The sequence below is a fragment of the Rhinoderma darwinii genome, chromosome 2 (assembly GCF_050947455.1).
Source record: "Rhinoderma darwinii isolate aRhiDar2 chromosome 2, aRhiDar2.hap1, whole genome shotgun sequence".
In the NCBI taxonomy this organism is placed as follows: domain Eukaryota; kingdom Metazoa; phylum Chordata; class Amphibia; order Anura; family Rhinodermatidae; genus Rhinoderma; species Rhinoderma darwinii.
The window spans coordinates 174,573,983-174,586,359 of NC_134688.1; the positions used below are offsets into that span (position 1 = coordinate 174,573,983).

Consider the following 12,377-nt stretch of genomic DNA (forward strand, 5'->3'; position numbering starts at 1 on the left):
TAGGGTTCACACAGCCTATTTTCGGCTGTTTTTCGAGCCGTAAACGTCCCGAAAAACGTCTGAAAAGTCGGAAGAAGAACGCCTACAAACATCTGCCCATTGTTTTCAATGGGAGATGCGGCGTTCTGTTCTGACGGGGCGTTTTTTTAAAAAGACGCCTGTGAAAAAGAAGTGCATGTCCCTTCTTCGGATGTTTTTGGAGCCGTTTTTCATTGACTCCAGTGAGAAACAGCTCCAAAAACGGACGTAAAATACGCAGCGAAAAACGCGACTTTGAGTAAAAAACGCCTGAAAGTCAGGAGCTGTTTTCCATTGAAAACAACTCCGTATTTTCAGAAGCTTTTGATTTTACGTGTGCACATACCCAGCCCCGTAGTGTCCTGAACGCCCGCGAACCAAAACCACCCCCGATCAGCTGATTGTAGGGGTTACAGCACTCCGGTGAGCGCTGCTACTTCTTCATTGCTTAGGAGACATAGCTCCATGCATTTATTAGTGGCACAGCACAGTACCATTCAAGGGAATGAGAATGAGTTGCAGTACCAGGCACAGCCACTACGGAATGTAGAGTTGATCCTTGTAATCACTGAAGAGGCCTCAGTGCTCAACGGGGAACTTTTTCAATCAGTTGATCGTGGCGGGAGTCGGTCCCCCACCGATCTGATATAAAACACCTATCCTAAGGAATTGATAGGTCATCAATGTCAAAGTCCTAGAAAGCCCCTTTAAAGCAAATGCCAGGAGAGGATCCTAAATACACAAATATCATCAAAACATTTATACATCTTGCATCCATTTCTGATTTTGGCTTAAAAAAACGGAGGCAAAACCCAGATTGAATATGAAATATGAGGCCTGTCTCTGTGAATGTGGCCAGTTCTTATAGTGATCCAGTGTTGTCACTCAGATTAAGGGTGGCTGGTTGATGGCACTGGATCAGGATGGTGTATTTTCTAGTATTTATTTATATACCCCAATATCATAAGGAGTCTGGGGGTGCAGGCCTTCTATGACATTGACCATAGACCGTGGATAAGTTAGACAAATAAAAGAACGAGCTCCTCCAGTTCTCTTTTTTATTACCGATTAGAAATTACAGCAGATCCACCAGTAGTCCATGACAGAACCATATAACTGCGGGTACACCAAGCCGCTGTCACGCTTTATCTGGATCCGGCTTTATGATTGGCTCGCTATATTGACAGCTAGTACGATTTGACTTGAAGCTCCTCTGTGATTGGTTGGTTGGTGTGTCAGTCGGCTGGGCACAGCGTTGATTCTGAACCTGGATCCCGGAAGTGTCCTGATGGTCTTTGCTCGGTGCACGGCTTTAGGTAAGGAGCGGCTCTCGTCATGTCGGCCTGTGCCTCCCTCATAGTGACGGCCACTATGGCGGTCCTGACTGCAGGCGTACTGTATAGTCTACGTTCCGAGGACACTGCTGCTAGCCGTGTAATACAGCCCACGTGTAATGGCAAGTCTGCTATATACTTACTGCACACGCTTTTATTTCCTACATGCACATATATACGGAGCCTATTAATAAACATTGAGGAGCATAATGAACACGTCTGATAAAACGCGGGCTGCCGGAGCAATTCAACATGCTGTTTGCTTCTCTATTGGTTAACATTCTCCAGACTGCAATGTGTGTATTCTGCAGATTCTTGTTATCAGGCTATATATATATATATATATATATATATATATACTTTATATAGATAATGTTTGCTTTAAAAAAAAAGTGAAGTAAACATATCTGTGAAGTGTATACCAATTTAGGCTATGTTCACACCTGCGTCGGTGTGTTCTGTTGTGCTGCCCCGTCAGAGGAGCTGAACAATGGAATAACGGAAGCAGCAGTCCCATTGCACAATGGACACTGCCAACGCAACCCGTTGACTTTACTGGGTTCCGTTGGGGTGTCCGACAATGCTGCGCTATTGTCTCCGGTAATCTCGTCCGGATCTGTGACGGAGGCCGCTGACGGAGGCTCCAATGCAGATGTGAACGAGGTTCTGTTTGTGTTTGCATTAGAGGCTCCACACGGATGTGAATGAAACTTTACGTCAGGGTCACACAGTATTTGTGCGTTTTTTGTTTTTTTTAGCTCCGTATTTTTATTTGCCAATCACAGGAGTGGACACAAAAGAAAGTAGATCAGTCTTTTCTTTAAAACGTTCCCTCTTTTTGGATCCACTACTGTCACAAAAACTGCATCAAAACTGCGGGTGTGAACCTGGCCTCTTACGGCTGTGATTTTATATGCAATGAAATTTTGCAACTGAGGCTGGTTTTACACGAGTGTGTGCGTTTTGCGCGCACAAAAAGACAAGTTTTTTGCGCGAGCAAAAGGCACTTAACAGCTCCGTGTGTCATCACCATATGATGCGCGGCTGCGTGATTTTCGCGCAGCCGCCATGATTATGACACTGTATGTTTGTAAACAGAAAAGCACGTGGTGCTTTTCTGTTTTTATTCATACTTTTTACTGCTCTTGAGCGAATCACGCTCGTCCCACGGAAGTGCTTCCGTGTGCTGCGCGTGGTTTTCACACACCCATTGACTTCAGAACAACGCACAAATATAGGACATGTTGTGAGTTTTACGCAGCGGACACACGCTGCGTGAAACTCACGGACAGTCTGCACGGCCCCATAGACTAACAAAGGTCCGTGCGAGGCACGTGAAAACCACGCGCGTTGCACGGACTTATATCACGTTCGTCTAAATAAGCCCTTAAGCTGTGTTCACACAGAGTTTTTTGCAGTAGGAAATTCTGGCTCAAAATTCCGTTTGGGATTTTGGGGCAGATTTTGTCCTTCCTGCATGACGTTTGCCGCGTTTTTCGCTCGCGCCCATTGAGTGCTACGGGCAAAAAAACTCAGCGAAATATGCTTTCTCTGCCTCGCGGGAGAAAACCGCCCCCGTCTCCCATTGAAATCAATGGGAGGCATTTTCGGCCGGTTTTTGACGAGTTTTGATTTTGGGATACATGTGATTTTGTTGATCACTTTTTATTACATTTTTTTGCAAGCCGGGTGACCAAAAACAAGCAATTCTGACAATGTTTTTTAGTTTATTTTTTGCGGCGTTCACCGTGCACTATAAATGACCATTATATTTTATTCTGCGGGTCGGTACGATTACGGCGACACCATATGTATATAGTTTTTTTATGTTTTGCAGCGTTTGCGCAATAAAATCACTTTTTTATAAAATAATGTATTTTCTGGGTCACCATATTCTGAGAGCCGTAACTGTTTTATTTTGCAGTCAAAAAAGCTGTGTAAGGGCTTGTTTTTTGCAGGACGGGTTGTAGTTTTTATCGGTATTCTTTTCGGGTACATGCGACTTTCTGATCACTTTTTATTCTCTATTTTGGGAGGGGTGGTGACCAAAAAATAGCGATTCTGGTGTTGTTTTTTATTTTTTTTGGGGTGTTCATCGTGCGAGAAAAATAACTTTATAGTTGGGGTCATTACGAACGCGGGGATACCAGATATGTGTACTTTTTTTAACGTGTTCATTTTTTTCCTATAATGAAAGACTTATTATAGGAAAAAAAATGAAGTGTTTGTTTATATCACTTATAACTTTTATTTTTACACTTTTTTTTTACTTTTTTCACTTGTCCCACTAGGGGACACTTAGTCTTGCAGCTTTGATCGCTGCTAGAGTACATTACACTACACACGTAGTGTAATGCACTCCAACTGTCATTGTAATGTGACAGTCACACTGACAGGAAGTCTCGGAGGAGCGGCAGGAGGCTGCTCCTCCGAGGCTTCCGTACATCGCATCCCGGAGGTCATTGTCTGACCTCCAATTGCCACGACAAGCATCGGCAGCCCCCACAATCACTTCGTGGGGGCTGCCGATGTGCTCCAAACCACTTAAATGCGGCGACGGCAATCTGTCGCCGCATTTATGGGGTTAATTGCCAAAATCAGCGGCGATGGTCCGCTGACCGGCAAGGCTGGAGTGTCAGCTGTCGGGGACAGCTGACCTCCCAGTTCCCGGACACTGTCCGTCAGGACCGTGTGCGCTGGGAACTACTCCGCAACTGTACGTCCTGATGCGGGAACTAACCCCTCTGCAGGACGTACTATTGCGGAGCAGCGCGGGAAGAGGTTAATGGAATAGGAAAAAAACAGTAATTCCTGTATAGTTTTTTGGGTATCCCTTTTATGGCATTCACCATGCGGTGAAAATTCCATTGTAACTTTATTCTGCAGGACATTACGATTACGGCGATAGCAAGTTCATATTGTTTTTGTTTTTTTAATGATGTACTACTATTTGTTAAAAAAAAAAATTCACCATATTCTGAGAGACATAACTTTTTTTATTTTTCCGTTGATGGACTGGTGTGGCGGCCTTTTGTTTTTGGCGGGACAAGCTTTAGGTTTTTATTGATACAACTTTTTGATCACTTTTTATTCCATTTTGTTGGGAGCGAAGGTTACTAAGAAAGAGCAATTCTACCTTTTTTTTTTTTTTTTATGGCGTTCACCCTGCGGATTAAATAATGTTATATTAGGATAGTTTGGACTTTTACAGATGCAGCAATTCCAATTATGTTGTTTTTTTTCACATTAAGGAAACATTTTTATTTTTTATTTTTTTTTACTTCACATCAGCGTTGGGTTTCCGTTTGGCTTTGTGTTCAGCTGTTCCGTCAGAGGAACAGACAAGCGGAAAGACAATAGCGCAGCATAGTACGCTATTGTTTCCGTGAAAAAATGGAAAACTAGGGGAACGGAGGCAAACTAAAAAATACCATTGAAATCAATGGTAATGCAAACGGAAACTATACGTTCTGTTTGTCTTTCCGTTTGTCTGTTCCACTGAAGTTTCGATGCATCGTGCATCCCTACTCCAGCTGACTCTTCACATTGTGCATGGTGATCTTAAGGGCCTTTTACACCGGCCGACAATAGTCCGGTGCAGCGAGCACCGAGAAGTTGCTGATCGGCGCTCATTTGCTCCTGTCACACGGAGCTATGGATGGGTACAAGCGGCAGTTACTCCGATCGCTGGTCCGTATACATTATCATGTCCGCAGCGCGTCTCCGTGTTTACACCGGGAGATTTGCTGCTGACAACGATAATATTTTTATTTTTTAAAACGATACGATCAGCAGATGATCCAGCGTTTGCTTGTTCATCTGCTGATCACTGCCCTGTTTACACAGGGCAATTACGGCAACGAGCGTAGAAACCACGGTCGTGTACATGGCCCCATAGGTGTGAATGGGGCCGCAATTCTCCCGTGGATTTTCGGGTGAATTGCGGCCACAAAAGTACGTTCGTGTGCATGGGGCCTTATTCTGAAAATTCACCTAAATCTGTTGTGTGTGCGCATGAGGAATAACACTATTACTGACCATTATATGACTTGTATTAGGGCTGGGCGATTATGACTCAAATCAAAATCACAATTAATTAAACATGTAACCTAGATTACGATTAATTAACTAATTTAGACCACACCCCTTTTGCATGTCACACCCCCTATTTTCTTACGCCATTGAATTAATATTTGTTCCCTGAGCCTGCTGTATACTACTGTATATAATATACCCCCTGACACTGCCCCCACACAGTATATTTCCCCTATAGCCGCCCTCCACAGAGCAGAACGCCCCTGTAGCCGCCCTCCACAGAGCAGAGCGCCCCTGTAGCCGCCCTCCACAGAGCAGAGCGCCCCTGTAGCCGCCCTCCACAGAGCAGAGCGCCCCTGTAGCCGCCCTCCACAGAGCAGAGCGCCCCTGTAGCCGCCCTCCGCAGAGCAGAGCGCCCCTGTAGCCGCCCTCCACAGAGCAGAGCGCCCCTGTAGCCGCCCTCCACAGAGCAGAGCGCCCCTACTTCTTATCAACACGTTCTTTCTCTCTTTCCCACCCAATGACCATACTGTACGTCATAGAGCCTGGGGGGGGGGGGGGGGGTTTCGATCGAGCTTACTCGCTGAGCCTGCTCCATACACCGCAGCTGTGTATTGCTCTAACGGCCAGAAACTGCGATCGCGCTGTTCCTGGATATTTTATTAGTTAACTAGTCAATAGCGACCGCGGCATTCAAACAGTTAGGAGAGGCAACCCTCTCAGACAGCACATCGCCCCCGGCGACACGATCAGGGGGCGCCGATGATTGTCATGGCAGCGCGGGGGCCTAATAAAGGCCCCCAGGTCTGCCTTCTGTCTTCTCTCCTAAGCCATAGCAGAAGCCTGTACAAATGACAATATGTTGCAATACATTTGCATTGCAGTGCATTGTACCAGCGATCTAACGATCTAAAATAGTTTAATATTTCAGGAGTGTAAAAAAATATTGACATTTCTAAAAATGTCCCTTTTCCCATTCTTCCCCAAGCACAAAGTAAAAAATTGGTATGGCCATGTCCGTAAAAGAACAAACTATTACAATATATGATTATTTAACTCGCATGGTGAACAGTGTAAAAAATATATTTTTAAAACATCAGAATAGTTGTGTTTTTGGTCACCTTGGCGTTATTTTTTTTTTAAACTAATAAAAAAATCGTATGTACCAAAAAATTGTACCAATAACAACTACAGCTTGTCCCATAAAAATATGCCCTCACTCAGTCGACGAAAAAATAAAGTTATGGCTCTCTAAAAAAAATTTTAACAAATAGGTTTTTCTTCTTAAAAGTTGTAAAATATAAAAAAAACATATATAAATTTTGGTATCCCCGTAATCGTATTATGCAGAATAAAGTTAAGTTGTCGTTTTTACAGCACGGTGAAATCCGTAAAAACAAAAAACAATGGAAGAGTTGAGTTTTTTCCAATTCCACCCCACAATTTTTTTTTTTTCCGTTTCCCAGGGCATTATATAGTAACTTAAATGGTGCCAATAGAAACTACAAAAAAATGAGCCCTCACACCACTCTATTGATGGAAAAATCAAAAAAGGTTATGACTCCTGGAAGGCAGGGAGTAAAAAAACGAAAACGGAAAAACGAAAAATGTCTGGGTCTTTAGGTTAAATGATTCCACTGAATGTTCCGCGGGCTGCCATGCTGCGTGCGCTCCAAACACCATAACGCGCTGACAAGAAAAGACACGGCGCAGTGACGTCACCCGCTTCACACACTCTCGTAGTGTTTTTGTTTATAATGTCAAGATTTTGACTGTCCGAAGCTTTATTGACAAGTGACAGCATGGAATGTGGATTGTGTGACGCGTGTGTAGCGCTCGGCTCCCCGCAGGTTCCTACCAGAGCAGCCATGCATGAGTCCGGGAATTGCTCCCCGCGGCCGCCGTGCTGCGCTGTGTGACCGGGTCACAGTTTCAGTGATGTGTGCGCCGGGCACGTCTGCTGAGCGGAGCCGGAACTCTCTCGGGGGGTACCGGCTCTGAATGAGGTGCGGCTGCGGCCGTAGTTCACTGCAGTGCCCGTGTGAAATCTACGTGTCCAGCGCTGCACTCTGCTACTTCTATCCTGGGACTGTGCTGTGCGGACGGGATGTCGGTGAGTATGCGGCGGCTTATCACCAGTACCCGGGGTTTCCTGTGGTCGGACATGGAGACTCGAGCACTGTTGGACATTTGGGGGGAGGCGGACGTGCAGTTGGCCCTGGACGGTAATTTCCGTAACAGTCATGTGTACCGGGATGTGGCCGGGCGGCTCAGCGAGTTGGGCTTCGAGCGTACACCGGAGCAGTGCCGCATCCGCATTAAGGGCCTCAAGCGCCAGTACTACCAGGCCCGGGAGGGCTTCAAGAAAAACGGGCACGCTCGAAAGATTTGCCGCTATTACGAGGAGATGGACCGCATCCTGAGCAGACGGCCGGCCCCGGCAACCAGCACTGAGCACACGTGCGGCCCTATACCCGAGCCCCCCGGAATCCTGCTGCTCCACCCCGACCCCCCCTGCAGAGAGGATCTCCCTGCAGACCCGAGGGAGGCGGAGGATGAGGAAATAGAGGACGAGGAAGAACCCACTGGGTCCGGGGAAGGGGGGCACGAGTCTTCCCAAGATAACTTTACCGAGGACTCAGGGGAGGGATCTTCCTGCTACACAGAGCACCCCATCAAAGTGGAAGATGGTCCCAGCTTTGCCATCCCATTACCCCCTAACGAAGGTGAGTGTCCTTGTACCCATCACTTGTTTGTGTGCTGCATTATCATCCAGGTATACTACCAGGTCACTAGAATATGGCCTGTCAGCGATCTTTATACTGACATACACTTTAGTATGGAAGAGCATGAGTTCTGTATTCCACTGATGGGAACGGCCTCCGCCGCATGTCGTGGATTCTCCGCTGAACCTTCTTTTATTCATGCTATGCGCACATCACGTTTTGGCCTTACGTTTAGCGTATATGCCAGGAAAAGATCCCGACGTCTACGTTAAACGTAGACAGTGACGCAAGCCTTAACTGTGGTATCCATCACCATAGAGTTTTTAATAGTGTACATTAAACGTATACGTCATGAACTCTGACCCTGTTTATGACCTACACATTAACAGACCACATTATAGTCTAGGCTGACGGATGCCACTATTAGGCGTCCGTTTAATACATACAGTACCTATAGACTATAATTGTATTTGTTTAACGTATAAGGCCTCATGCATACGGCCGTGCCTGTAATCACGTCCCCGCTATTGCGGGCAAGGACGGCCGCGGGCTGGGTTTTCAGGCCGTGCTCGTTCTCCCATACAAAGTATGGAAAGGTGTCCATGGCCAATAGGATCGGGCGGATCCATAATTGCGGACCGTATTACAGTCCGCAATTACAGAGATTTTTTACTGTCGTGTGTATGGGGCCTAAGTCATGAAAGGTTGAAAAGCCCATGACCTATACATTAAAAGTACACCTGTGACGTACGCCCCTAGGCTCCCATGTTAAAAAAAAACAAACTACAAACCGCATGGTATGCTTCCTTTGCGGGATCGCTCAGGATGGAATTCCATCTTCCAAAAAAAAAAAAAGGTATACTGACAAACACTAGCCCGACAGAGACCAAAAGGACACACTGATGGCCTCCGTCGGGCTAATGGGGCCTTGTGGACATGTTTAGCGTGCACGTCGGGAGCTTTCCGATGTACACAGTAAACGTAGGGCCGTGATGTGCACCACCTATTACTATCATGCTGTCCTATTTCTAGAGAACATAACTTAGTGACAAGTGCAAAGATTATCCTCTTCATTATACACTGAAGTTCTTCCGTCTGCCTAAGGCCTCATGCACACGACCGTAGCCATGTGCGATTTTCGGGTCGGCGAGCCGCCCGCAAATCGTGGGCTGTGCACATGGCCGCGGCCGTAATGAGACCTGTCCGTTCTTTCTGCGGTCCAGGCTCCTGGGCCACGCACGGACCGTGGAAACCGCAGTCGTGTGCATCGGCACATAGGAATGAATAGTGCCGCAATTCTCCCGTGGATTTTCGGGGGAATTGCGGCCGCAAAAGCACGTTCGTGTGCATGGGGCCTAACACTTCTCACCGTACTCAGCACCTAACACTGTCCTGCGGCCCTATGTCAAAGTGTCCGCCCTTTAGAGTTTAAACATAGCTGATTTATGATCATCAAAGTGGTCACTAAGTTATGCTGCCCGCAAATAGGACAGCATGGGTATTAACTTAAAGGCTATGTACGCCTTTGCAGGGCATTTTTTAAAAAAATAAACAGGTCAGTCAGTGTGTTTGGTGTGACTTTATAATTAGTCTTTATTAAAAATGTATTACTTTTTTTTGATACAGCTGCTCTGTATTCTGTATACAGAGCAGCTGTATCTCAAAAAGTTAAACGAAGTTGATGTGATGGGATAAATCCTTTAAATATTTATGGCATATCCAGGGGATATGCCATAAATGTTTGACAGATGCAGGTTCCAGCTCTGGGACCTGCACCTTTCTCTAGAACGGGGGGTCAACCCTTGTGCCGCCGGCTACCACATCCAGACGGAGAATAAGGGCTTGTCGACACGTAACGGAATTGCTGCGTATTTCCCTTCCGGAATTGCGGACAGAAAATACTCCGCAGAATACAGTAGCTGCAAAGTGGGTGAGATTTAACAAATCATCCACACGCTGCGTAAAATTTCCGATCAGAAAGTCACCTGCGGTGCATATTTTTCGTACTGCAGCATGTCCATTCCTGCTGCAGAAAGAGGACTGAATTGCGTTCAGAGGAGATGTCACCATCTCCTAACATTGTGAAAAACGCAGCAAAATACGCACCATTTTCTGCAGTAAAAAACCCAGGAAATGGTGCGTTTTTTCCGCAGTGGAATTTCTGCTACTTTTTGCGGAATTGCGGCAGAATTTTGGGCAAGCAATAAGGGGGATCTCTGGGAGTTACAATAACAAGCAAGCCCGCTTGCCGCCTCACCAGGCAGAACTGGGGTCGGGTAACTCTTGTTCTGGAGATAGCTCTTTGGGCTTTCAAATTCCGACCAAAATACTGCCGTGTGAAAGAAGCTTAAGTTAAAAGGGTCTGTCCTGGTGATATATTTCCCTTAAAGAGGCTCTGTCACCACATTATAAGTGCCCTGTCTCCTACATAAGGAGATCGGCGCTGTAATGTAGGTGACAGTAATGCTTTTTATTTAGAAAAACGATCTATTTTAAACCACTTTATGAGCGATTTTTAGCTTTATGCTAATGAGTTTCTTAATGCCCAACTGGGCGTGTTTTTACTTTCGACCAAGTGGGCGTTGTACAGAGGAGTGTATGATGCTGACCAATCAGCATCATGCACTCCTCTCTATTCATTTAGACAGCAGAATCGCGTTCTTACTAGAACACGATCTGCAGCCACATACACAGACATTAACATTAATCAAGTGTCCTGATAATGAATATACATGACCTCCAGCCTGGACGCCATGTGTATTCAGAATCCTGACACTTCTGAATCTTTTCTGTGAGATTTCCAGCAAGGGAAAACAAAATCTCGTTTAGATCGTAATCTCGCGAGATTACGCGTGGCTTGCTGGAATCTTACAGAAAAGATTCAGAAGTGTCAGGATTCTGAATACACATGGCGTCCAGGCTGGAGGTCATGTATATTCATTATCGGGACACTTGATTAACGTTAATGTCTGTGTATGTGGCTGCAGATCGTGTTCTAGTAAGAATGCTATGCTGCTGTGTAAATGAATGGAGAGGAGTGTATGACGCTGATTGGTCACCCATTGGTCAGCATCATACACTCCTCTGTATAACGCCCACTTGGTCGAAAGTAAAAACACGCCCAGTTGGGCATTAAGAAATTCATTAGCATAAAGCTAAAAATCGCTAATAAAGTATTTAAAATAGTTTTTCTAAATAAAAAGCACCGCTGTCACCTACATTATAGCGCCCATCTCCTTATGTAGGAGATAGGGCACTTATAATGTGGTGACAGAGCCTCTTTAAGGGTATGTTCACAGTGGTCGGTTACTCTGTATACTTTTAGAAACCACAGGGAATTCTGGCCAAAAGACCGCACCAAATTGTGGTGCAGATTTTTGTCAAGAATCGCCCATGAGGAAAGAGGAGGAAAATAGCGCCAATACTTTCCTCATGGGCGTTGCCATAGCAAAGCGTCCCTCTTGTCTCCGTACAGCCGGGCCTGCTGTGAGGACGCTTCAGCCCATGTGACGCTTTAGCCTGTGATTGGCTGCAGCAGTCACATGGGATGAAATGTTATCCCAGGAGGCTGGCTGCATGGAGAACAGCCAGGGGAACAAAGAGCCGTCGCAATGACAACGTCGGGGAGTAAGCATAGACTTTTTTTAAATTCAATTTAAAAAAAAAAACTGAAAACTTTTTCTTGTTTAAAGAAATGCATTTTGCAGCTTTTTCACAGCAAAAATTGCAACATTTTATATTTTTTTGCTGCTTTTACCTCCCCATTGAACTCAAGGGGGAAAAAAAGCAACAAAAGTGCAACAATTCTGAACTGCAAAACCGAACTGCAGGTTAATTTACGACCTTTTCTTTTCAGATTTTTTTCCGCAGCATGTGGATAAGGTTTGTTCAAATCTCATCCACTTTGCTGCTACTGCAACACGCTGCGCATTCCCCGCAATTAAATCCGTAGCGAGAAAATCCGCAGCTAATCCGCCCCGTGTGCACGTACCCTAAAGGTCTGCAGTTTAGTTATGTGAGATCTCATGAATTGTTCCAAAACATTCATAAGTATTTCAGTCAGAAGCATTCTGGTGTTTTAGCAGTTGCTTATTGGCGATTGCTTTAATAATGTAAACGCTAAAATATACTTGCAAATTAAGGATAATGAAAGGGATGGCTATAAAGCAGTAGGGGGGGCTACTAACTAGGGAAGTGACCTCTCCATGTAATAGAGGCGGGAGGATAGTTGTGAAGAGACAGGCAAAGGAATAAAGCAGGCCAC

The 12,377-nt window shown here is 45.5% G+C and overlaps 1 protein-coding gene across 5 annotated transcripts in view; it reads left to right on the plus strand.

Moving 5' to 3' along the window:
* The first annotated feature begins 1,233 nt into the window (after positions 1 to 1,233).
* NAXD (NAD(P)HX dehydratase) overlaps positions 1,234 to 12,377 on the plus strand; it is a 53,122-nt gene continuing 41,978 nt past the window's right edge. Inside the window, exon 1 of one of the 5 annotated variants that reach the window (XM_075852505.1) lies at positions 1,234 to 1,334. In XM_075852505.1, the coding sequence (XP_075708620.1) occupies positions 1,307 to 1,334 (28 nt within the window). In that variant the 5' untranslated portion in view covers positions 1,234 to 1,306. The other 4 variants (XM_075852503.1, XM_075852504.1, XM_075852502.1 and 1 more) reach the window with 4 other exon arrangements.